At 47.8% G+C, this 23,570-nt stretch overlaps 1 protein-coding gene across 1 annotated transcript in view; it reads left to right on the forward strand.

Annotated features, from left to right (window-relative positions):
* Positions 1 to 5,137: 5,137 nt before the first annotated feature.
* The window catches only part of ISM1 (isthmin 1), a 41,612-nt gene continuing 23,179 nt past the window's right edge, over positions 5,138 to 23,570 (forward strand). Inside the window, exon 1 of the mRNA XM_059840657.1 lies at positions 5,138 to 5,314. Within this exon, the coding sequence (XP_059696640.1) occupies positions 5,186 to 5,314 (129 nt within the window). The 5' untranslated portion in view covers positions 5,138 to 5,185. The remainder of the gene's footprint in view (positions 5,315 to 23,570) is intronic.

Below are 23,570 nucleotides of genomic sequence, written 5' to 3' on the forward strand. Positions count from 1 at the left end.
TTCCCCTGTTTGAGAGAAGACACTTGTGTGTGCATTTGCAGCTTATGGCTAAGAGGTTGGGGCTAGAAAGCTAATCAGCCATTCTGTCTCCTATCTGCTGATCTGCTGGCCTTGGGGGAAGGGGAATGTGGGCAAACAGGCATTAAATTCCACTGGCAGGCGACGGGAAGGTATTCCTTGATAAGCAGCATCCAAGATGATGAGCCATAAAGCAAAGCCCCTGTGAGGAAGCAGGGGAAGAGGCAGGGAAAGCTTTAAGCATCTGTCTCAACCCAGCCTTGCTCAATGCTTGCCAGAGCAGAGGTCACCACCAACAATAATAACCCTGGAGAAGCCAGACGTATGCTTTCCATTCACCAATAATCTACAAAGCATCTTAGGGTGAAATCCTGGCTCCTCTGAAGTCAATGGGAGCTTTGCCAACGACTTCAGTGGAGCCAGGTTTTCATCCCTGATAAATTTAAAGCAACCCCTAGGCTTAAAGATGAAACGACGGCATCCTGGGAGTGGGTGCAGGCTGAGGAGCAGCAATGCTACTCTGAAAAGCTGTCAGATCTCCCAGACAGGATGCCTTCACATCCTGGAGCAATTCCAGGGTGGACAGTGAAGGGGTAAAGTGGACAACCAGGTAAACAACAATAATTTTTAGCTGCTGGAACTGCCTCAGTATAGGAAGTCTTGATGCTGTGACATAAAACCCAGGGGTCCTTCTCACTTCTGAGATAAAGCATATAAAGTGAGTTATGTCGGTTTGTATTATATCATACTGATATTTTTTTCTCTCCCCTTCTTATCCAGTGATTTTCATGTTGGCCTGGAAGGTTGTCACCTGCTGGCACTCATCCAAAGTGAGGATTTTTCACACTTGACCAGGTACAATCAATGAAACAAACCAAAATGTTCATTCCAGTCCCTAGGAGCACCCAGCCCCTGCAATGTGCTGTGTCTCAGGCAACACTCTGGTTTTCAGGACTCAACACCAAGTGTAGGTGCCTGCACAGTGATGAAGAGGGGCTGGCCCCAGGCAGTGTGGGGGACAGTTCATGGGGTGATAAGCTGTGATGGCTACAGCAGGAGACAGGAGTATCACCATCAGGACAGGTCAGCAAGGACACGACAAATTCAGCCCTGGACAAAGGGAGCACTTTGTTGGCTTGGAGCACTGAAGGTGGTACAGTGGCATTTTTGTTGGCAGGCTGGTGTAAGGGAGACCCTGGGTCCCTGCCCTGGCAGTGTCATAGCTGCAGCCAACAGGCTCCTGAAACACCTCCCAGGAGAGAGCCCTCACCCCGCGGTGGAGGCTGCAACGTGGACAGCCCCTACTCGCTCTTGAAGCTGCACAAGGAGGAGCATGGGAGCTGTGAGGTGTGTGAGAGGCAGAGGAGCTCCCAAAGCTTCCTGACTGCCAGACATGAGCTGGGCTCCACCACCTGAGCAGGCACTATGGTGCTCATCAAAGAGCTTGGGCTCTTTTCCCAACGGCTCTTGCTATTTTCCCCGGCACTGGCAAGAAGCTGGGAGCGCACAGGAGCTGAGTCTGCCTTTATCACTGGAGGGAGGAGAAATGGAAGGTAAAAGCTGGAGGTGGAGGGGTGAGGTGTGAGCTGTGAACCTTTACAGGGAGCTACCACAGGAACACACCTCTCTGATCCCAGCACCACCGTCAGACCCACTTGCTGACCCACCTCCCTGCTGAGTGCCCACAACCACATCCCAGGAGCAGTATCCCCTCAGGCTAGCTATGGTCTCCTCCTCCTGGTGAACCCTGACTTCATCTTCCAGGGACTAAATGGTGACTGCTTGACCAAGTGTCCACCCAGCTGGGAAAAAGAACTTTCTCCTTTCTTTTCAATCCATTTCCATCTCCCCATAGGTCATTATTCAGCTGTCTGGACTCATCGATGAAGTCATCTGCAGACTGAAGAGTGTTTGTGAATTTAAAGGGGCATCTCCAGAGCATGTGTGTGCCCACTCCTGCCTCGCTGCCCCAGACAGCAGTGCCATTCCCAAGTGCCACCTTTACACCAACTTTTTCCAGTGGGAAGAGGCTTTGGTTCCTCACTGCAACCCGCCTGCAGCGGCGAGCAGCCCTGCTCTGTCCCTCCCCAGCTTTGCACAACAGCTCAACGCGCTGATGTGCCACGAGGAGATGCTCACCAGTACGGGCCCATCTCATCTGGATTAAAGATGTCTTTGGGTTCAGTTTCATAAGGCAAGGGAGGGCTTGCATTACCCAGAGCTCGGCGGCAGAGCCATGTGTGTGTTTTAAACCAGTCTGTCACTCAGACTGTTTCGCATTAGGAGCCTTCAGCCCTGCTCTGCCTGTCGACTGGTGCTATTAAGCTCTGAAATGCAGAACTCATGTGCCAAGTTTCCACTTTTCTTCAACAGCCACTAGGTATGGCCAGACTTTGGCAAACCTGGAGGACACTTGTGCCTCTTGGCTGCCAAGCTTGCCTCCTGTAGCTGCCCTGCTCCTGCTCACTGTCACCAGGATGGCAGGAGGAGAGCCAAGGCCAAGCGATGACACCCGAAGTACAATCAGTGCTTTTATCTTCTCAATATTTTGATTAGCCCAAGGAATGTTTGGGTTAAAAAAAAAAGCACCACATTTTTTAAAAGCCATGTGACAGTCTCACAGGCTGTTATGGCTTTATGCAGTATTGAATAGCTCTGTATGATCCAAGAGCATCGGTGCCATACCGGGTAATTTTCAACAAGTGATGTCACGGGATGGGAGCTGTACCTGTGACACACTCAGGGCAGACCCACAGGAGTCCCTACCCTGCACAATCATCTGTGCTGATCATTCCTGCTAACATGGAGTATGTGGATTTAAAAATCCTTAAATCTGAAGGTTTGGGGCTTGTGGCTTTTGGTCACATCTTTAATGATACCCCAGTGCAATTATATTAACTATATTCTTGCCTGATTCCTGTGCAATCATTGACAGTGGTTATCACTGGAAGAGTACAAGACATCATTCTGATTCACTCGTGACCACAGCCTTCAGATGCTCCAAGACCTTCAAGAACCTCTGGGGAGCTCTGATTCTCCTCATGCCCCAAAAGTGCCAGTTTTCCAGGGCACAGTGCAGGCTAAGGCTCCCACGATGTGCCTTGTCCCAGCTGGCACCACACACCGGAAGAACATCTCACCCTTACCTTGCAGGAAACCCTGCTGAGGACACTAGTGTCCAGAAGAAAATGTTTCAGACTGGGGGATACTTTTTCCCCAATTTATAAATTTTAGACCAATTCAGCCTCTCAGCTGTCACATACTCAGATTGTCTGTATCCTCATTTTTACACATAACATTCCCAACTGCGCAAAGATGACAACAAAGATTCCAAAACTCCCATTTCTTGTTAGGTGGCTTTATTATGCTTCAAGTTGATTTGAGCTGTGTTTGTTCTTGCTACACTGAGCTGCAACTTGAGCACCCGCAAAGCAGTCCAGCTCCCTCAGACCGGACGCTGAGATGTTGACTTAGAGCAAGTGATAATCCAACCCTCATTTTCACATATTTTCACATCTACATTACTTTTAAATTTGAGGGCCTCGCATCTGAGAGAGGAAGGTTTTTCCACAGCACTGACACAGGTCAGCAACCAAGAAGAAGAGTAAGGAGTGTCATATCCCGGTGGAGTCCCACCAGGGACGCACAGACCAACTGAAAGGGACAGGGCAGATCCATCCCAGCCGAGCAGAGATGGCAGCCGGGACCCCGCAAGGTGCAGCCGTGTGTGGGAAGGGGCGCGGGTGCAGCAGTGGGGTGTCCTGGCAAAGCAGGGCACGGAGAGGAGCAGGTCGGCACGGGGAGGAGGGGAGCATCCTGGGGGGGGACGCTAGGCTGGAGCAGGAGCTGCAGAGAGGGCGAAGGAAAAGGGGGGGAGCAGGGGAAGGAGGCAGGGCAGTATAAAAGCATCCGACACGTACCTCTCCCGACACAGAGCGAGGGGGCGAGAAAGTGGGTCTGGAAGAAAAAGAAGAAGAAGAAGCAGCTGCAGCTGCAGCAGCAGCAGCAGCAGCAGCAGCAGCAGCAGCAGCAGCAGCAGCAGCAGCAGCAGCAGCCAGGAGGAGCGGCAGCCGCTTGCAAACACGCACGCACGGTGGCAGGAGAGAGTGCGGCGCTACCCCTGCCAGCCCTAGGGCACTGGAGGGACGAGAGAGGAGAGATGGAGCCAGGTATCCAGCTCCCCGGGAGGGCAGCGGGCAGCTGAGGCTTTTCGCATCCCCTCGCCCACTATCCCATTTCCCACGGCTGAGTCAGGGGGGAAAGAGGAAGGGGGACGGGAGACAGAAGCTGCCATCTGCCCTTTTTTTTTCCCCGGGGAGCTCGCAGCTCGAGGGGAGCTGGAAGCCGGCGGGGGTCGCGGCGCGCCCCACTCTCACGGCGAGGGGCCGGGGCAGCGGGGTCCCGGCGGGGCGGGCAGGACAGGGCAGGGCGACGCCTCGACGGGCGTCGGGAGGGGAGGGGGGAGCGGCGGGGCGGGCGAGGACACGGCGGCGGCGGGGGAAGCTGCTGCGGGGGCCACCCCCATCCCCGCGCGCGGAGGGAGGCGATAGCCCCGAGCTCTCTCCTCCCCTCGGAGCGTCCCGGCTTCCCCGCCATGTGAGACTCGTCCCCGGCCCCCCCCCGCCTCGCTCTCCTCCCTCCTCCCTCTCCCTCGCACACGCACTCCCGGCTCCCCCCGTGCTCGCAGCGTGTCCCCGCCGGCCGCCGAAACCCGCTGCTCTCCGCCGGCCGCGGCTCCCCGAGGCGGCGGGGGTTCGGCCGCCCGCTCCCTCCTTCCGACGGCCCGCGGTGCCTCTGGCTTGCAGGGCTGCCCGCAGAGACGCCGCCGGCCTCGGGTACCTGCCGCCCGCCGCCGGGCAGCGCCGGGACTCTGGCCGCCGCCGCGGCATCCCGCCCCGACGTGGCTCCGCCGTGGTGCGGCGGCCCCCGCTGCTGCTGCTGCTGCTGCTGCTGCTGCCGCCGCTGCCCCGCGCCCGCCGCCCGCCCCGCCGACGCCGAGAGCGGCGCGGTCCCCGCCGCCCGTCCTGCGGCTCCTGGGGCCGGGGCCGGGGCCGCTCCGGCGGCGGCCCCGGCGGCGGCGGCGGCCGCCGCGGCTCCTCCTCCTCCTCCGCCTCCTCCGCGCCCGCCGCCGCCGCCGCGGGGCCCTAAAGCCGCCCGGCTCAAGAGGATGGTGCGGCTGGCGGCCGAGCTGCTGCTGCTGCTGGGGCTGCTCCTGCTCACCTTGCACATCACCGTGCTGCGCGGCGGCGGAGAGCCGCACGCCCCCTCGGCTGCCGGCAACCACAGCCAGCGGCAGGTGAGTGCCGCCCCGCCTCCCCAGCACCCTCCCGCATCCCCCGGGGCTGTCGGGGGCAGCGCGGGGCTGGCCGAGCGGAGGGAGCCGCCGCCGTGCACCTGCCCCGTCCGCCGCCTCCTCCTCCTCACGCCGCCCGCGCCCGGCCCGGCCCCGGGGGCTTTCCCGGGGCTTTTTTACGGGGTGTCCCCCGCGCTCCTCGGCTGTACGCTGTCGGGGCAGCGGTGGCAAAGGCAGAGCTGCTCCGGCGCCGCGGTTCGATGCCGTGCGGGAGGCGTCGGGGCGGCTCCCACGCGTGTTCCCGCAGCGGAGGACGGCCAGCGCACCTGGGGAGCCTGTGGGGCAGGCAGGGGATGGAAACAGCCGTGTCAGGCACGGCGTGTCCCACCCAGGGCATCATCCCTTGGTGGGGGCACAGGATTGCCTAGAGTGAGAGGGGAAGTGATAGGTGGATGGTCTCGGGAAGTACTGGGACTAAGTGTATGGCTTTCCTTGGAAAGCACCAAGAGACAGGCTGACATTCAGTCCTGAAATAGGCAAGAATCTCAGGGCCTTAAGTGCTTGTGATGTGAAGGACAGCTAGCCCATTCCAGGCTTTTGAAAGACTTCTCCCGTGAAACTCCACTATGTATTATGTCCAACAGAGGTGAAGGACTTTTTTTTGTTCTGTTTCAGTATTCATGCAGGTCGTTCTTTTTATTCAGTATCACATGTTGCCATTCATTTATAATGGTCGGAGACAGTGATCAAAGCTGCAGAATCACCAACATCTGCAGCCAAAGCTTGTAAATCTCTGGTCAGTTGCATGTGCCCTGGCCAGCTCTCTTCTCCTCCATCCAAAATAAAATAAAATCAACTACCAAGTCATGCGATAAACTGACCAAAAAAAATGTCATAATTACTATCACCATAAATTTGTGTAAACCATCCATCATCTGGGTAAGAATCACAGCACCAGCAGAGGATAAAAGCCAAGGAGAAGTCAGGAGAGTGCAGGCTGTGCTGGTCACGGGGTGCATGGGATCCCCAGCTGCTGGGCCACAGAATGAACCCCCTGGCCACGGGAGGGAACCCAGGGCTGCAGGCTCAACATCCCACTCACAGCCTGGAGTGAGGTCCCCCTACCTCAGAAAACCTCCTGCTGCACTTGGTGGGAGTCCTGCTGAGGAGTGCTGAGCCCTGCACTGCCCGTCAGGCCCCACCATGCTCTCGCTGCAGTTTTATCACTTGACATTCCAGGATGGGTTTTTTTAATATCTGCAAGATTTCTGGTAATAATGTTTTATAAATGATGCTTTCTTTTCTCATGGGCACTGGGAATGCCTTTTTAAATGATGTTCCTTGGAAAAGTAAATTTGGAGGGGTTTTTTTATGAGGTGTTTGCTATCATTAGAATAACCCTGAATTTGCCTTTTCTTGACAGGCTTGTAACATAATGAGAGAAACATCTGGGCAAGTGGGAACTCTGGGTGATGCCATTTCCCTGAGGAGCTCCTTTTAGAGCACTCTTGTAAGGTTAGGGTGAAACAGGAGGAAAATCATCCTCAGATAATTATCTTGGATTATTATCATTGCAGTTGGCTGTCTCATGAAAACCTGTAGATTGTTGGCTTCAAGATTTTTTCCTGTTCAGTGATGTTTTACAGATTACCTTAATAAACTCTGTGCCTTTAAGCACTGTGATAGTTTTAGCAGTTCATATTTTCATAATGTTTTGCCATTTTTAGAGTTGAAATTCTTACATACTTCCCAACTCCATTGATTCTGCAGTTATGTATTTGAGATTATGTATTGTATTTGTACACTGCCTGTACAAAACATTACAGGGAGAAAGGATATTGATTAGAGCAATTGGTTAAACAGATGGAAGTCTCAATTTTTCTGGTTTTATAACTTCCAGGGGTTCTATTGCTAGCTGGGTTCTATTGCTTCAGAAAGTTGCACTTCAGCAGGCAGATGCTTCCATTCAGAGCCTCACAGTGTAAACCTCAGTGAGGAGTTTGCACTGGGGTCTTCTGATTTTGGCAGGTTTTGGGCTGTATCATGGCACGTGCTGAAGTAAATGCAAAATCCTCATGCACTGCACTCGCAGGGAGAGTATCAGTGTGGGAAATGAAACTGCACAAACTCAGACTTGTTGATAAAAGCACTTAGACATCTCTCAGGGTGGTACATCTGTGGAGAGGAGTGATTGTGAGAAGTGAGTAGATGGGTGTTGCATTTGATGAAATTTCTCTTGAAGTGTGGCAAATCCAGGAAAGAGTAATCTTTGCAACAAAGATGTTTATAGATGTCTTTTGACCTGACAAATTTGTATCAAAAGTCCCTGGCAATTATCAAACAGAGGATATGGTCTGTTAGGACTTAGGCAGTCTGTTTGCACAAATGAGGTAGTCACAATTGGGTCCTTTTGACATAAAATGAATTCAGGAAGAATCCTTAGTAACCTTAAAATATTTTTGGAGATTTAAATAGTCCAAAACACTTGTAAGCATTTGAAGTCTGATTCAGTAAGAGAAGGAAAAGCTTCTCCTTCTCCCATCCTTGGTCCTTCAAATGGAGGAAGGTTTTTGTAGGACAGGTTTTGATTTCTTCTGGTCTTTCAGCTGCAATTAATTGGACTGAGAGATGAAAGAAATATAGAAAAAAAAACCTTTCCACCCTAAAATTAAGCAAGTTATTTTTCCTCCCTCTTGTTTTTTCCCTTTGGTGCTCTTCCCCATGCTGTGTGTGTCTCCAGAGATTCCAGATGCCTGGGACTGTCTTGTGCTGCTGTGACTGGCTGCAGAGGAGCAGCAGTGAGGAGAAAACCCCAATGTACCCCTGGGGTCTCTTTGGGAGGGGGGAAGTACAAGCACAGGCTCCCTTGGTCCACTGCTGCAGGGATGGTTGCTGGACCTCTGCAGTTCCATGCTGCTGTTAGGACTGGGCTGTGGCAGGAAAAGTGAGCACAAAGTGGGAAATCCACACTGGAGTTGTAAAACAGCTCACAGTCTTGTGTTATGAGAGGGAATCAGCCTTGATTTTCTCAGTCAGATTTTATTCCCTTCCTTCCATCTCTTCCAACAGGAAAAAAAAAAATTGGAGAATTGGGGAAGGGGGAGATTTTTCTCTGCTGAGAATTCTACTAGGTCTAATTTAATTACCATCCAGAAGCTGTTCTGGAGCATATTTATGAAATAAAGAAGTGCAAACTTTCTTTTCTGAAGAAGAGCAAATGAAGCTGTATTAAGAGATGGAAAAAAGCAGCTTGGGTATGTTTTTATCTTTTTACATAGTTCTAAAACCAAGGGAAGGCTTGAACATAAATTTTGGAAGGCATTTTTAATACTTTACGACGCTCTAAAATCTGTGCTTTCATTCTGAGAGAAAATATTTCATCGTGAAGTTTATCCCCTTCACTTCTAATTTTTCCATAGCAAGCCTTGCACACCAAGAATAACAGTGTTCCCACACCAAGAAAAATGACCTTGTAAAATGCAGTAACAGAGCCACCAACAGTATATGCCATAGCACATGAAGTCAGATTCTCCACTGCAAGACTTGCAGCAGTATTACATTAGCCTGGAACTCAGCAGTTGTGCCTAAAACTGGAGCTGTGTAAGAAATCATCATTTGAAAAGCAGCACAATACTGTAAACAGATTTATTTTTTCCCTTTTAATCCCCCTGCTCCTGCCCTTGTCCCCTCTTCAATAAGCATGCAAAGCAACTGCACCCTGTTGGAAGTGCTCTCTGAGCCCTACCAGAAAAAACACATTCTGTGGGGGGGGTACCAGTTGTGGGTTTCTCTGGGTCTGGATTGAAGGCACTTGAGACAATATTTCCTGTTTGGACTCAGGTGTTTTCTTATCAGTAAAAGTCTCATTACTGTGGGTTTGGCAGCTTTTCATTAGAAGGCATAAAATGGCCAACAATCTCTTGTTACAAGGTCTTTTAAGACTGAACTCTCCAATTAAGAGCTGACACCTAGATTATTTTCCCTATAACTGATTCTTTTCCCAATAACTGATCCCAAAGAGCCCACAATGGGGACTTTTCTGCCCAATTACAAAATGCCACCCAAACTCTGGAAGAAGCAGCATGAAGAAGAAGCTCAGGATGACACCCTGTGGTCTCCATCTTGCTTCCATTTTTAGCATACTAAAAATCCCAAACCCCAAATTTCCCACCCAATGACACACCTACACTACTCTCTATAATCTGTTTCACACCTTAGTGGATTCTGGTCTATTCTGGAGTTTAGGAAACTTTCTCCATGAGTGAGGGTCAAAGTCAGTGCTGCCCTGGGGGTCAGGGCACCCCAGAGCAGACAGAGAAATATTCCCAGTGCCCTGGGTTTCCCCAGTTCTGCTGCCTATAAATGGTGGCACAGGAGCCACTCTCCAGGCTGTGTGAGAAGCCCTTTGCAGGGCTGAGGTCATCATTTTCTCCCAAGATCCCCAGTTCAGTGCCAGGAGTAGGTTGGCAATGGTGTGCTCTCTGCTACCTTTGCTGGGGTGCATTTCAGTCTTTCCAGGGCTTGTGTGTTCCTGCTGACCCTTGTACTGCATTCAGGCAATTTGGAAAACTCTCTCCAGTCAGGTACAGTGGCAGATTTCAGCTTTCTGCCCTCCTCAGCTAAGTAGGACTCGAGCTGTTTACTTTGGGAGTGTTTTAGACTCAGTTTTTTTGAAGTAAATTTGAGCTCTGGAGCTTTCCATTTGGTTTGCTCTATTAGGAGCTGATTGTCTAAGTCATCTTTGAAAACCTGTCCACCCCACATTCTGCCTTCTTGTTTTCCACACTGCCTTTAGCCTGTAGAAGGTGCCAGTAAGTGGATGCACATTGTGCATTTACTGTGGACCCTAAATCCTTCCCTGCCTTAAGAGACATTTTTCCATTCCATCAACAGCTTCCAGAGCAGGTGGCCTGTGAGTTGGGCAGGCTGATTCTCTGTCCCCCAGAATCTCTTGGTGAGGGGGTCCCTCAGCACAGGGGATGCTGTTTTGTGCTTTTTGGCAGTGACAGTGAACCTGCTCTCAGCTTTGCTGTGTAGGTGCTTAACTAAGGCTCACCCTTTGGCATGTGTTCCTCCAGCTATGTCCTGGATTCAGCAATGGCTCAGACCACGTGCAGTTCATTCTCTCAGCTCCCAAGGGAGGGAACTGTGTGTGCTCTTGGGTGGTTTTGCTGTTGGGCTGTGGCTCCTTCCAGGATCCAGGGGGAAGGAAGGGTGATGGGCTTCACGTGTGCTGCTGCTGCATGCATGGAAGCAAAGGATGAGGTGGGATACCAGGGTGAAGGGCTGAGGTTGCTGCAGTGAGCAGAGGACCATTTTCTGGCATCCACTGCTCCCAGGAGAGATTCTTTCTCCTTTCAAACCCAGCTCCCAGAAATCTCCAGAAAGCATTAATTAAACTTCTCATACCTATCACTTTGATTAATTTCACAGCAAACTAAAGTATCCTTGGTGGAAAGGTGCTACTACACCTTCAGGGTAGGATGTGGCAAGGTTTTTAGTATTTTAGACTACTGCAATAATTCAGAACAGGTGAATATTTTAGTTATATTTTAGCTATGGCTGCAAGGAGCAATGTTAGGCAGGTGTGAATGTAAATTCCTGAGTTAAATCTTACCAAGATGTTTGGATGAGGCACATTCTGCCAAACATCTCTTAAGCTCCACAGCTAACAGTTACTGTGCAGCTTGTCTTGGATCATCACTGATAAATACCTGGCATGAAATCACAAGCTGCCTCTCTATTTTGTCTCTAACTACAGATCAGAGCAGTTTTTTCCTAGTGCTTCATACTGAAGAATCTCTTTCAGTTATTTATTTCTGTTTCGAGCAAGATTTAGGATTGTTTTCCAGCTCTTTACAGTATTGGGCTATTTGCAAGAAAAAAAGCAGAGTGTGTGCTCTAAATTCATCCTGGGCCATCACAGTGTCTTCATGCTCATTCCCATGGTCCTGGGGCCAAGCACAAAACACAGTGGCTGCTACAGGGAGAGGTCCAGTGACATTCCTCCTTTTGCCCTTCTCTTCTCCCAGCTGATCCTGGCTGTGCTCTGGGGCTGTGTGTGAGGGCACAGGGCTTAGAGGGAAACCTGCCACCAGGGGCTTGAGCCCTGTGGCTGAACAGAAGACTCATGGCAAGGCAAGGGGAGGGAGGTTTGGAACTGGCTCCTGGGCCAGTCTAGAGCTGCAGTGATGGCCCTGGTGAGTGGAGAGGCCAGGTGTAGGTGCAGAGATTCTGGTGGAGCTGCATTGGTGCTTTCCACTTTGTTTCATCTAACGTGGACAGCCAGCACGAGTTCTGGAGTAGCTTTTATTTTTAACTCTTGTTGATTGTGTGGAGAAGTTTGTTCTACACAGGAAGAACAAACTCCAGAAATCTCCAGAAAGCATTAATTAAACTTCTCTTCATACCTATCACTTTGATTAATTTCACAGCAAACCAAAGTATCCTCGGTGGAAAAGTGCTGCTACACCTTCAGGGTAGGATGTGGCAAGGTTTTTCTATCTTAGACTACTGCAGTAATTCAGAACAGCTATCCAAGAATATTTTAGTTGTGGCTGCAAGGAGCAATGTTAGGCAGGTGTGAATGTAACTTCCTGAGTTAAATTTTCCCAAGATGTTTGGATGAGGCACATTTTGCTAATTTTGGTCATGGCAGCTATAACAGTGATAAAACCACTCTGCCACTGACCCCTTGCTCCTACCTGCTTGGTACAAAGCTCTCTCCTTTGCTTCTCCTGCTTTGGTTGCCATCCCTTAGGTTCAGTCACATGTCCCTGTTCTGTCCTTTCCTAGTGCCAGCTGCCCACAGAAAAGGAAGCCTAGGGCTGCTGCTCTGCTGGTGGCCTCAACAATTCCTTCATCACTGTGCTGTGTGCTGCTGCTCAGTGTGTGGTCCCCTGGGGTTTGTGACATCCCCCTTATGACCTGCAGGTACTTAGAGGTTCCCAGTACCCAGAGGTTCAGCATTCTGAGCTGTCTGACACCTTGTTCTGCTGTGGAATTCCCTTGCTGAGGAGACATCAGTTTAACCAGTACAGGTTATGTGGGATGAAAATTGGGAGCTGTGGCTTGAATTCACCATGGTTCTTTTGTCTCTGCTCATATCTACAACATCCCTGTGTCAGTCATCAGTGCTGAATTGTTCCAAAGTGGTGGAAAATTCCATCAAAGAAAACAAGGAAAGAATTGTTGGTAAGGTGGAAACCCTTGTGTGATGCTCTCAGATGCTGTGTCATGTCACAGCACCTGAGAACTTCACAGAAAGTGAAGTCCAGAAGGCAGTAGTGTTGATAATGATGCAGACACTGCAGGCTTGGCCTGCCCACATAATGTGTGTGCTTGAAAACTTTCTGAAATCCTGTGTGATAGAGATGACTTCTGAAAACCCAGTCATTGCTAGGTATTCCAGTGGGAAGAAAAAAACACTTTGCAAATCTCTAATGTTTTCTAAGATGCACTGGTTTGTGAAAATTCATGCTTTAGAATTTCTCCTGTTTTCCTTTATTATGTAAAAGTGCACAGAGTGCATTTTTATTAATGCTAGGAAATTAATTTTGCCATTCTTCTCTTATGCTTACATTCTTCTGCATTACTTTAAAATCTTGAAATGCACTCATAGTTTGAATATATAGATAGCCAGTTGAGATGTTTCCTTACACAAGTGCAAGCCTAAAATGTTGAAGCCATGTCGTTTTGCTGGGTGCTTGCATGCTGACTTAGCAGCTTTGGCAGGTTGAGCTGTCAGCACTGCTTGCTTTATGCTCTTCTGGGTCCTGCTTTGCCAGTGTTCCTTGCAAACAGATGTGGTAGTGCCCAGTTGTGCCTCATTTGTTCTCTTCATGGTCTTGGTTAGTGCTTATTTGGTCCTTTTTTTTACTACCCTTACCTTGCTGTCTGCTTTAAGACTACACTACATAAAAGCCCATTGGAATTAACTGAATAATGCTCAGTTATCAAAAAGGTGACCTTTTAAAGGTATTATTTTTCAGTGGTGTCTTTTTTCCCCCCTTATTTTACTTTTCAGATGTCAGCCCAAGCTTATGGAGGTGGAGGTTTCAGTATTGTGGTGTGGCTTGTGAGCAGTGTGCAGTGCAGTGGGTCTCCAGCCTGAATAGAGGCACTGTCAGAGATGAATAATGAAGTGTTAACTTTAAAGTGAAAAATACAAAGTGCTTCAGTAAAAGGCAGAAGGAAGCACTCAGCGATGCACTGGTTGCTGTTGCACTTTAAGACCATTGTGCCTCTTTTACAAGTTTTAAAGACAGTAAATGCCAGGCTAAATTCATAGTCCAGAGCATAGAGATGAAAAACATTTCCAAGAAACAGCGTAGTGAGCTCACTGGTACATCAGCAAGAGCAGAATATTTCCAGTGTTGGTATTTCCATGAACTTTTGATTTGAAATACCAGAAACAGAAAGAAAACAAAGTGAAATGTAACTTATTATTGTAATAAGGGATGGCTTGCCACAGTGGTCACTTCTGTGGCCCCAGAATGCTTGGTTAGAGGAGCTGGTGTGGGCGTTACTGGTAAGCAGTTCCTTTATCCTTTTGTCCTTGTTTTTCAAGTGCTTAGAGAACTCATAGCCATGGGTCATATCTTTTTTATTCCTCTCTTCCAGCAGTCTAGCTGGACTGGAGTTGTTCATCTCTAAGCCTTTAATGCAGGGAGCTGCTCCTGAAGTTGCGAGGGGAAAATCAGGGATGAAATCTTTCTCACACTCCTGGTGGAGTCAGTGCACATTGAAAGGCAGGAGGAGTGCAAACATCCCTTGGCTTTTATGCTTCTGTGCTAGATCTGCGTTCTCAGTGTGTTTAAATTGACCTCCTTCCACTGACTTCCACAAAGCAAGGCAAGTCAGTGATTTGTGTCAGCTGCAGAGCCAAGATCCTCTTGAGTATGAATCTTTCACAGCTCAGTTTTTCCACAGAGCTGAGAAGCACACAACACATGTCATCAGGACCTCTGTCCACAAAGATGAGCTGGGCCCTGGCACGTGGCTTTCTTCATGTTGCATGAATTAACTTCCATCTGTTGTGTTCCTTTGCACTGAAAAATCCAGGTGTTTGTTCCAGAGTAGTTCTTCTTCCTTCTTCTAGGCAGATTAACATTTCCTCTTTGCCAGCATGGCTGTTGAGATCAGTTCTCATGACAAAACCAGGGAGTTCTCTGTAAGTACCTATAAAAGCCAAGAGTGCCCAGTCTGTTTCTGCCCCTGGAGCCACTCTAAGAAAAGTGGATTCCTCCTCTTCTAAGGAGCCATCACTGGGTCAATGTCATCCATGGGACAGGTTTAACTTCCTGAACACTCCTTTCAGGCATCTTGCCTTTGCATTCCCATTGGGTTGGGTGCTCAGGTGCTGTGGCTGGGCACTCAAAACACTTCCTCAAACAGAGGAATGCCCAGGAATGCTGAGCAGGAGGTGAAGTCCTTGCACTGAAAGAGATGTGCTGCAGGCTGGGATGGCAGGAGGTGACAGCAGAGAAATTGTAACAGAAATAGCAGGGAAGAGGACCTAGGGATAAGACAGCTATTTTTTTAAGCTAGTGCTTCAAAAATCAGTGACACAGCTTTGGTATCTTTATTGCCTTAGAAGTAACCCAGCAGCAGCAGTTTTTGCCAGAAGAAACCATCATTACTCCACTGGAAGCAGCTGCTGAAGTTTATAAAGATAGAACATAAATTTGCTTAGTTTTACCTGCCATAGGCATCAGTGCAGGATTTTAAAATAAGTATGAGATTGGTCTTGATACAACATTAGTCACCAGATACCTACTAATGTCTGTTTGCACAAGCCACCCAAAGAAACAAACATGATTAATAGTTTAAAACAGAAAATGAGAACCATAGCTGTCCAGCACAGATTCTGTAACACCCCACTCTACTTGCCTCCTACATCATGTAAATTGTTTATGCACTATTTAATTTCACAGCCAGAAATTATTTCTCTTCTGTTTAGCAACATGACAGCAATAAAAGTGCTGCTGTCTTTAATGTCTGCTGGTACAACTCTCGTCTGAAAGTGCCTCTGGAAGTTACCTCAGTAATCAGACTGGAGTTGTTTGAGATGCAGTCTGTATATCAGCATTCTGTGCTCCTGATTTTAGGATTCCCTGGACTGAAGAAGTCTGTAAAGGCTCACTGCACAGAGCAGGCCATAACAAAGCAGTTAATGATTCTCGTGACATGAATGCTGCCATTACAGTTTATTTGAATGATGCTGGCCTTCTGTCTTAAATATATCGCTTTTTATTAGTTGGTTAAGGTATTTTTTTTTTGAAACCAACTCAATATCAGGCCTGGGTATGCATCTTAGCTAAACTATAACCTAGCCCAGTCCATGCCTTTTGCCCTGTGGAGTGCCCGGAGTTTTTCAAAACATGTAACCACAGTGATATTTTTATAAAGGAATGTTCACCTCATGGGATTTTTTTAAGGTGTTCTATTTTTTTTCCAAGTTACAGCTTCACTTTATTGTACATGATGTCCAATAAAAAAGATATATGTCTGTGATTGGACTTTGAAAAAGGGCCATGGTGCCTATTCCATTTAAAGGGAATGAAGTCAAGCAGTAAATTTGCTGGTCGCCCTTTTCATATTGACTGTATCTTGGCCAGCAGTTGGTCTTTGATGTTGTAACAATAGAGCAAAGGCAGAGGAGGAGGAGGATTAGGACCTCCATAATATAAAAACAAGCCTGCATTCATCATGATTTTTATAGAGCACAGTCCCTGTCTATTGGAGGTTTGCAGTGTAGGCTTAATGTTCAGCAGAAGAGTACAGCAACTTTAACATTTGCAGGTTTACAACTCATCCATCATTACTCCTACCATCTCTTCTTAATTCAGTTCGTTTAGGCATTCAGCATTGGACTTGTTCTATCTTGTTATTCCTTTCTACAAGAGGAAAACAGATGTTTGTCAGGCAGGACAGAGCTTCTGGAGTATCATTTTCCATTTTGGGGGTTGATAGTCACATTATTTATGAAAGCCTCACTGCAGCTGGGCAATGGAGTATCTGTTCCTCACCTTGTGCTTTCAAGTCCAGGCTTTTACTGGGGGACTTGAGATGTGTGTGTCCAACATTTGTGAATTTATATCTCAGAGGGGACCCAGGGCAGCCACACTGGCTGTGACTGCAGGTGTAGCAAAAGAATAGTGGCAGAGGTCTCAAATGAGCTCCTAGCCTGCTGGAGTCCTGGAGAAAGTTGGTGTGTGTTGAAGTGGTATCAACACTAGCTCTCAATCCAAACATGCAGGAGGAAAAGGGTCATCCATTTCCTGGAAATGTTCAAGGCACCAGGATGTGCTGAGTGCTGGTGGGAGCAGACAGGCTTCAGAATGTGAGCAGAGCTTGGGAAGAGACAGATAATCCATAAAGTGCTGTTGCAGCCCTGTGTGCAGCATGGCAAATGTGGAAGGCAGCATGAAGGGAGTGTTCCCTGGGATGTGAAGGTGGCAGCAGCTCTTAGGAAATGATCTGGGGCTGGCTCAGATCAAAACACCAGGAGGCTTGGCTGCCAGACTCCAAAGACACCTGTCCCAAGGAAGGGAAGGGGTGAGGGGGAGATGCCAATCCCTGATGCATTTGGCAGTTCAAATGGATCCTGTGCCTTCTAGGGGTTCAGATCAGACCTGTGAGTCCAAACTCATGAACAAGTCACTGCTTGCCAGCTGAGCTGCAGTAGCTCCTCAGATGTCTTCATCCTGCACAAAATACAAGGTGAACTCGTATTTTTAGTAACTCAGCACTGAGCAAACAAGCCCTGCCCAGAACTCTCACCAGGGTGACAGCAGTCTGTCCTCAGACCAAGCACATGGCTTGTCAGTGGGGAATCTGGTTCTTAGTGAGCATCTACCATGATGGCCATTTTCTGCAGCAGATGTAGTGAGGCAGCATCAGGTGCAGAAAATGCACACCTTCCATTTCTGTGCTCAGTTCTGTGTGTCCTGCATCCAGCCCAGACACAGGGCTGGCTTGGCTGTTTCTGTTCTCCTCAGCTGCTGAAAGCAAACTACATGGGGCTCAGCCAGTGTAAGGTGAGAGTTCTGGCTAGTGAGAGGCATCACCTAGTGTTTAAAAGGGTTTGCCCTTGAGAGATCAATAGCTCTGAAAAAGCTGCTGAAATCCTCCAGTGGATGTGAATTTGATCCCTGCTCTTCTTTGATCTGGCATTCATGGCCCTCTGAATAATGTAAATCAAAGCTGCCTTTCTCACCTTCCCATCCCTTTTTCTTCTTCTGTCTCCTATGAGGATCTTTTTTTCATGTTCTTAGGAATACAGCTTTGGCTGTCTCAACATCAAGATAAAACAAACTCATTATTTGCATATCATCAGAGTAAGGGCCAGATTAATACCACCTCTGCGATTTTTTTCCCTTTCCTTTTTTTTCCTCTCCTTATTTTTCCCTTTGTCCTGTTCCTACAATGAAATACAAGGGGAGCATGCAGCTGAAATCATGTGTTTGCACACATATGGACTGAGGGGGGAAAAGAGATGCATGTGCCACTTCCCTGAAATGCACTGCTGCCATTGACAAAAGGAGCAGCAATTACATTGTTACATTGGGTTATAAACCCCATAATACTACCATGACAATTATTGCAGTTTGCTGGTGAGAGCTGCATGAGGAGAAAATGTATATATTTACCTCTTTAGCAGGGTTGAGTGGCTGGAAGTGAGTTCTGAGCCATAGCCTTCAGTGTCTCTGCTGGTTTTGCTTTGGGATCTCTCTTGGTATAGAGCTGTTCTCCCTCCCTGGGAATGGCTTATCCACGAGGGTCCCATCTCTGTTCCTCACCAGAGGAGGTGAGGATACACAAAACTGAGCTTCTTATCTTTCCTCTCTTACCTTGCTGCTGTGTTGGGCTGCTGGGACCAATCTAGAGATGCTTTTTGCCTGCTCCCATACATTTTATTGTCAGTGGCGTCTGGGTGGCTTCAGGCACATGCTAAGAACTATAACAACTTTAAAAAATAAAACCATTTACCCTAAAAATAGCTCCGAACTAACTAGTGATCGTGGGGTGGGAGGGAGACAGAAATGAAGATATTTTCATTTCACGTAAGTGTCAGATCCAAAAGCATCTGCCTTGTGCAGTGCATGTATGGAATTCATTTCCTGTCTGCAGTCAGTTGGAATGCCCCCCGAGTCGTCAGAAATTGAAAATCAAGTCATGCTTCTTTAATCAGCTCTAGGAAATAGCCCCCTCCCTAACTGCTCTAGGAAAATTTATATATACATGCACTGAATTCTCCATGCAAAAAGCCCGTGCTTCTCTCCAGGGCACATCCTTTCTCCCCTCTTGGACAGAGAAGGGTCTTCTCGGTGCCTTGCCATGGTGTGCCACCTATCCACTCACTTGCTCTTCTTCCCCACCAGGTCCCTGGAGGGAGGCCTTTCTCCTGTGAGTCCATGTCCTCTGCTTTCTTGATCTGTCACTCAGGCAGCCCAGGGAGGGGGAGAGACAGAGAGCAGGATGTCTCTCAGGGTACCTGTTGCAGATTCCCCGACTTCTGGACTCTGGCTGGGCCCTCCCAGGGGGCTCCCCTGTCCGGGGAAACCCTCCTGGAGTGGTCTTGTGTCAGGAAAGAGAGACCCACTGGATTTTTTCGGTCTTCAGGTTCTTGTTTATTGTTATCTTAGCTGAAGTTTTGCACGCTGTCCACACCAGGCTCAGTGCATTGGAAAGGCACTGCAAGAATGGCCAACAACCTCTTGTTACAAGGTCTTTTAAAGCTAAACTGTCCAATGAAGAACTGATACCTGGATTATTTCCCTTTTTAACCCAATAACTGATCCCAGAGAGCTGCAATGGGGACTTTTCTGCCCAATTACAAAATGCCACCTAAACCCATGAAGAAGGAGGAAGAAGCAGCATGAAGAAGCAGCTCAGGACGACACCCTGTGCCCTCCACCTTGCTTCCATCCACAACATACTCAAAATCCCAAAACCTAAATTTCCCACCCAAGTGACACACCTACACTGCTCTCTATAATCTATTTCACACCTTAGTGGATTCTGGTCTGTTCTGGAGTCTAGGAAACTTTCTCCATGAGTGAGGGTCAGTCAGTGCTCCCCTGGGGGTCAGGGCACTCCAGAGCAGACAGAGAAACATTCCCAGTGCCCTGGGTTTCCACAGATGTCCCCTGCTGATGGCTTGGTATTACTTGCAGTTGCTCCTGTATCAGTCTCCAAAGTTTTCTAAGCAGAGAGGGTGGAGCTGTGCACCTGAAAGAGCATTTCCCTGCAGGAGCTGAGGTGCTGGGGCTGGGGCTGCTGCTCAGATTTCTGCTGCTGTTTGGCTGTGAACTCCTGGGTGCAGTAACCCCTTCAGTGAGTGCTGTGAGGCACATGCACAGATATTGAGGGTGAACAAACACTGCCTTTCCTCTGCCTCCAGCCTCTCACTCCCATCCCAAGGAAAGTGAGCATTAGTGGGGAAGGCAGCTAAGGGAGAGGCACATAAATTATCTCGCAGCCATTTGATGATGTGTGTGTTTTGAGCACCAAGGCTAAAGTGATTTGCCTTTTTTCAGGCACAGAAGCAGCTTTGCCAGAAGCACAGGAAACATCATGTTTTTGGAATATAACACTTGTCTGCTTTCTTGCTTTCCCGTTATTAGCTTTTGCTTATGTGATGAAGTCATCATGTAACTTTTAGCCCACAGGGACTAAACACTTTCTAGTCTCTAAAAACATCTGCCAGTTAACACAGCCAGAGTCATAGACACTTTTGAAAGCATAGGGTGGATATTCAGTGGCATATGAGAGGGAGACATGGAGGCTGGGAATAGCTGTTTCTTGGAAACTAACAGCTGAAGGCAACTTTGGAAATGGAAAAGGCTTCAAGTAAGGTTACTCTTTTAGCTAGGGAGAGATAAAAACTTCACTTATTAAAGCTGGTTCACCTAGTGAAATCCTAGCCATAGTGATTTAGTAGAATAAACTTGCAAAAGTATATAGTTTAAAACCCAGGAAAATAACTTAAGTTGTATGTTTGTTCTTTCATTTACACTGATGTTTTGTGTGCTGACCTGCAAAGCCTGCAAAAAGGGTTGTGTACAAAATGTATTAGTATTCTGAATTTCCTTTGCACTTTTGATTGCACCTTAAGGCAGCTTTTCCCATTCTGTTGGAACCTAATGTGTAAATTATGATGCAGATTTGATGGGTGAGATCAAATTAGTTTAATTGAATTTAGCAAGGGTATAAGTAAATTCTATTTTAAAGCTTTATTTTACTACTGATTTTATGCAAGCCTTTAATAAGAAAAGAATTTGAACTTTCAAAGAATTTGCATTTAGGCACCACAGCTCATTGGTGTAGAATACTTGAGCTGCTCTTCAGCTGTACCTTTGCCTGTTCAGCCACTAAACCCTGATTTAGCCCTGTGTGGAGAGCTCAGCCAGGCAGTGATCACAGGGAAGATCTTTGGAGTCATGAAGGATAACTAAATGTTCATCAGCAGCTCAGGCAACTGAAAATACCTGTTAACTAGAAGCAAAATTTGGCACTGAGCATCTGTCAAAGCCCTGCACAGTTCAGCTCTGTGTGCTTGGCTGTCCCCTGGATGGCTGAGCAGATATGCTGAAGAACAAAGCACCAGTGTTGTACCATGTTAGAAAATTTGCTGAAGGGCCTCTGGTTTTTTTCCAGCAGACATTGAGCTGTAATCACCACCAAGTTTCTGTTATCAAAGTGTTTATACAAACTGGCAGTTCTTCACCTCCAAGCTGAACCATGCTGTTTGTATTTTCCAGCTGAATGAAAACATGAAATACAAGCAAACAACAGAGCATTAAAAAATAGCTGTGATGTGAAATGTGTGTCCACAGCATGCAGCAAAAAGATCTGAGTATAATATGGTTGGTTTTCTCCTTAAGCCCAGAGTTATAAACCTTGTCTGCCAGAGCCATTCAGATGTGGACCCACTGTTTGCCAGTGGTGTGGAGGGGACAGAAAAACTCCCAGGCAGAATCTGAAGGAAGGATGGACCAGAGCTTGATGCCAGCAAGTGAATAAACTGGCTCAGCAGGGGAGGAGTGGTGTTGGAGCTGCTCTGGCACTCAGGAGGGATCCATTCACGAGGTTCAACCAGGCAACAACAGCCTTTTCCTCCACTGCAGAGGGTGCTGACCTAGTGCTAGCCATGTGCCTGGAAAGAGCTGTCTGGTACCTCCTAGATGTGATGGGCCCTCAGCCCTGCAGCCTGAGCATCTCTGCAGTCATAACTCGTGTCCTGGCCACACATTCAGTCATCAGGATTTTCTGTGTAGCCATGAGGGCTGCACAGACAGGTTTATAGTGTAGAAAGCCTAAAATTCAAAAGCTGATTCTGTGCTGAATGTGCCCAGATGCTTTGTGATCCTGGTTGTGCTGTGTGCAGCTCCTGAGAGCCATTTCAGCATAAGGCAGCCAGCCAGCTGGGCTGGGCTGGGTGTGTGCTGGGCACCCCAGACACCTCACTTTGCCACTGGCAGCAGCATCTGCAGAGAGCACTCCTTCAGCTGTCACTGTGGATTGATGTCTGCCCCCAGCTTCTTACTTGCAGCAGTATTTGTGACTCCATCCTGTTCTCCACAGAGACAAAACCTCTGCCAGAGCCACTCAGCCCCTGAAGCTCGTGTGTCCCAGAGCAGTGCACTGTGCTGTGGCTGGATTTGGTCTGTCCATGGCCACAGAGTCACACAGGCAGGTGTAGTGCAGGTTGGAGCTGCTTACATTGTCATTTCACCAGTTTTGCTGGAGAACTGGAGAAAAATAGAGAGCTGTTAAAACACAGACCATGATTTATTATTGTTAGTATTATCATTATATTGTCAGCTGTTATCAGTGATTCATCTTTTATTTGCACGGTGTTTAAAGCAGATGCTCTGTTTTGGACCTGCTTAGTGAAAACAATTGTGTACATACAAGCCAGTGCCATCTGGTTTAAATTATTTATTAGCAGTGATTATCTAAAATGCACTCTTTATTATTGGAACAATTCATTTGTGCAGTTTTCTGAAGTGAAGTAAGGTTTTTCACTTCACTGCTATAGGTGAGTGAGGGGCAAGCTTATTTTAAGGAAAAATTAAAATGTCTTGGTAGCAGAGTGGTTGATGTAACACCCCTCTGGTCTGACTTCCTGTCTGACTGCCTGGACTGTATGTGGCATTAATCATAAAAGAAATCTTTCTCTGTGTGTCTCTGATAATGTTTCTCAGCTGTTACCCTCACTGCCTGCTCCTTTAACATGCCTGATAGGTCCCGTGCTGTTTATACTCCTGATAGATGAGAAAACATAAATAAACTCCAGGAATTAGATCACCCAAGTTCCTCACACATCTTGGATCTGTGCCTGTGAGAGTCTCATGTAGTGTCCTGGTGTGCTACTCAGCCTCCCAAGGCTGCTTAATTTTAAAGTGATCACTTAGCACTAACCTGAGAACCCACAGCAGCCTTCAAAATGAAAACAATCTGTGTGGGCAGGTGGGAAATGAGACCAGTCCTAATGGCTGTAATGGTTTTCTGGGAAAGCCTCAGGCCTCTTGCCTCATTCTGTCTCTGATAGCAATAGAGCATCTGTGAAGTTTCCTCATAAATTAAAGTTCTTTGTTGCTGGTGATTGAAGATGCTGTACAGGTGCAGCATCAAAGTGCAGTGACAGACCCTGGGTTTTCAATTCAAGACCTCTTGTCAAGATCATTTTGCAAGGTATTTCAAAGGAGTAGACAAGAAATAAGGAAGCAATGTGGCTGCAGCAGGGATTTAGTAATAGATTCCCCTGCTGCCTGGGTGCTGTTAGAATATAAGTTGTATCAGTTTTCTAAAATCCTCTCAACTCCATAATTAGCAGTGCTTGCAAACGTGCCCTTGCTTTGGCAAGTAGGGAGTGAAAGAAGGAGAGTAATAAATATGAAGGGCAGAGAAAGAGCAACTGCTTCAGAGTATTTTCTGTATTTACAGTCATTCCTCACTTACTCTCTGTCTTGGTTGTTTTTCCAGAACTGGAAATGGTATTAAAATAAGGAAGAAAGGAGGAAGATGGACTCCTCACTTGCCAAAATCGCAGAGAAATTCCCTTTTCTCCCCTAGTTTGGTATTTTTACAAGTTCCATTTCTGATTAGCTTCTCTGTGGGGAAGAGAAACAGTACATTCTCTGCTCCTGATGTCTCTTGTGGCAGAGGGAGAAACAGGATGGGAAGGCCAAGGAGGGTGTTAAAATACCAATCTGATTATTGCACAGTTAATCTGCAATATCAGGCAGAA

The sequence above is a fragment of the Haemorhous mexicanus genome, chromosome 3 (genome assembly GCF_027477595.1).
Source record: "Haemorhous mexicanus isolate bHaeMex1 chromosome 3, bHaeMex1.pri, whole genome shotgun sequence".
Taxonomy (NCBI): domain Eukaryota; kingdom Metazoa; phylum Chordata; class Aves; order Passeriformes; family Fringillidae; genus Haemorhous; species Haemorhous mexicanus.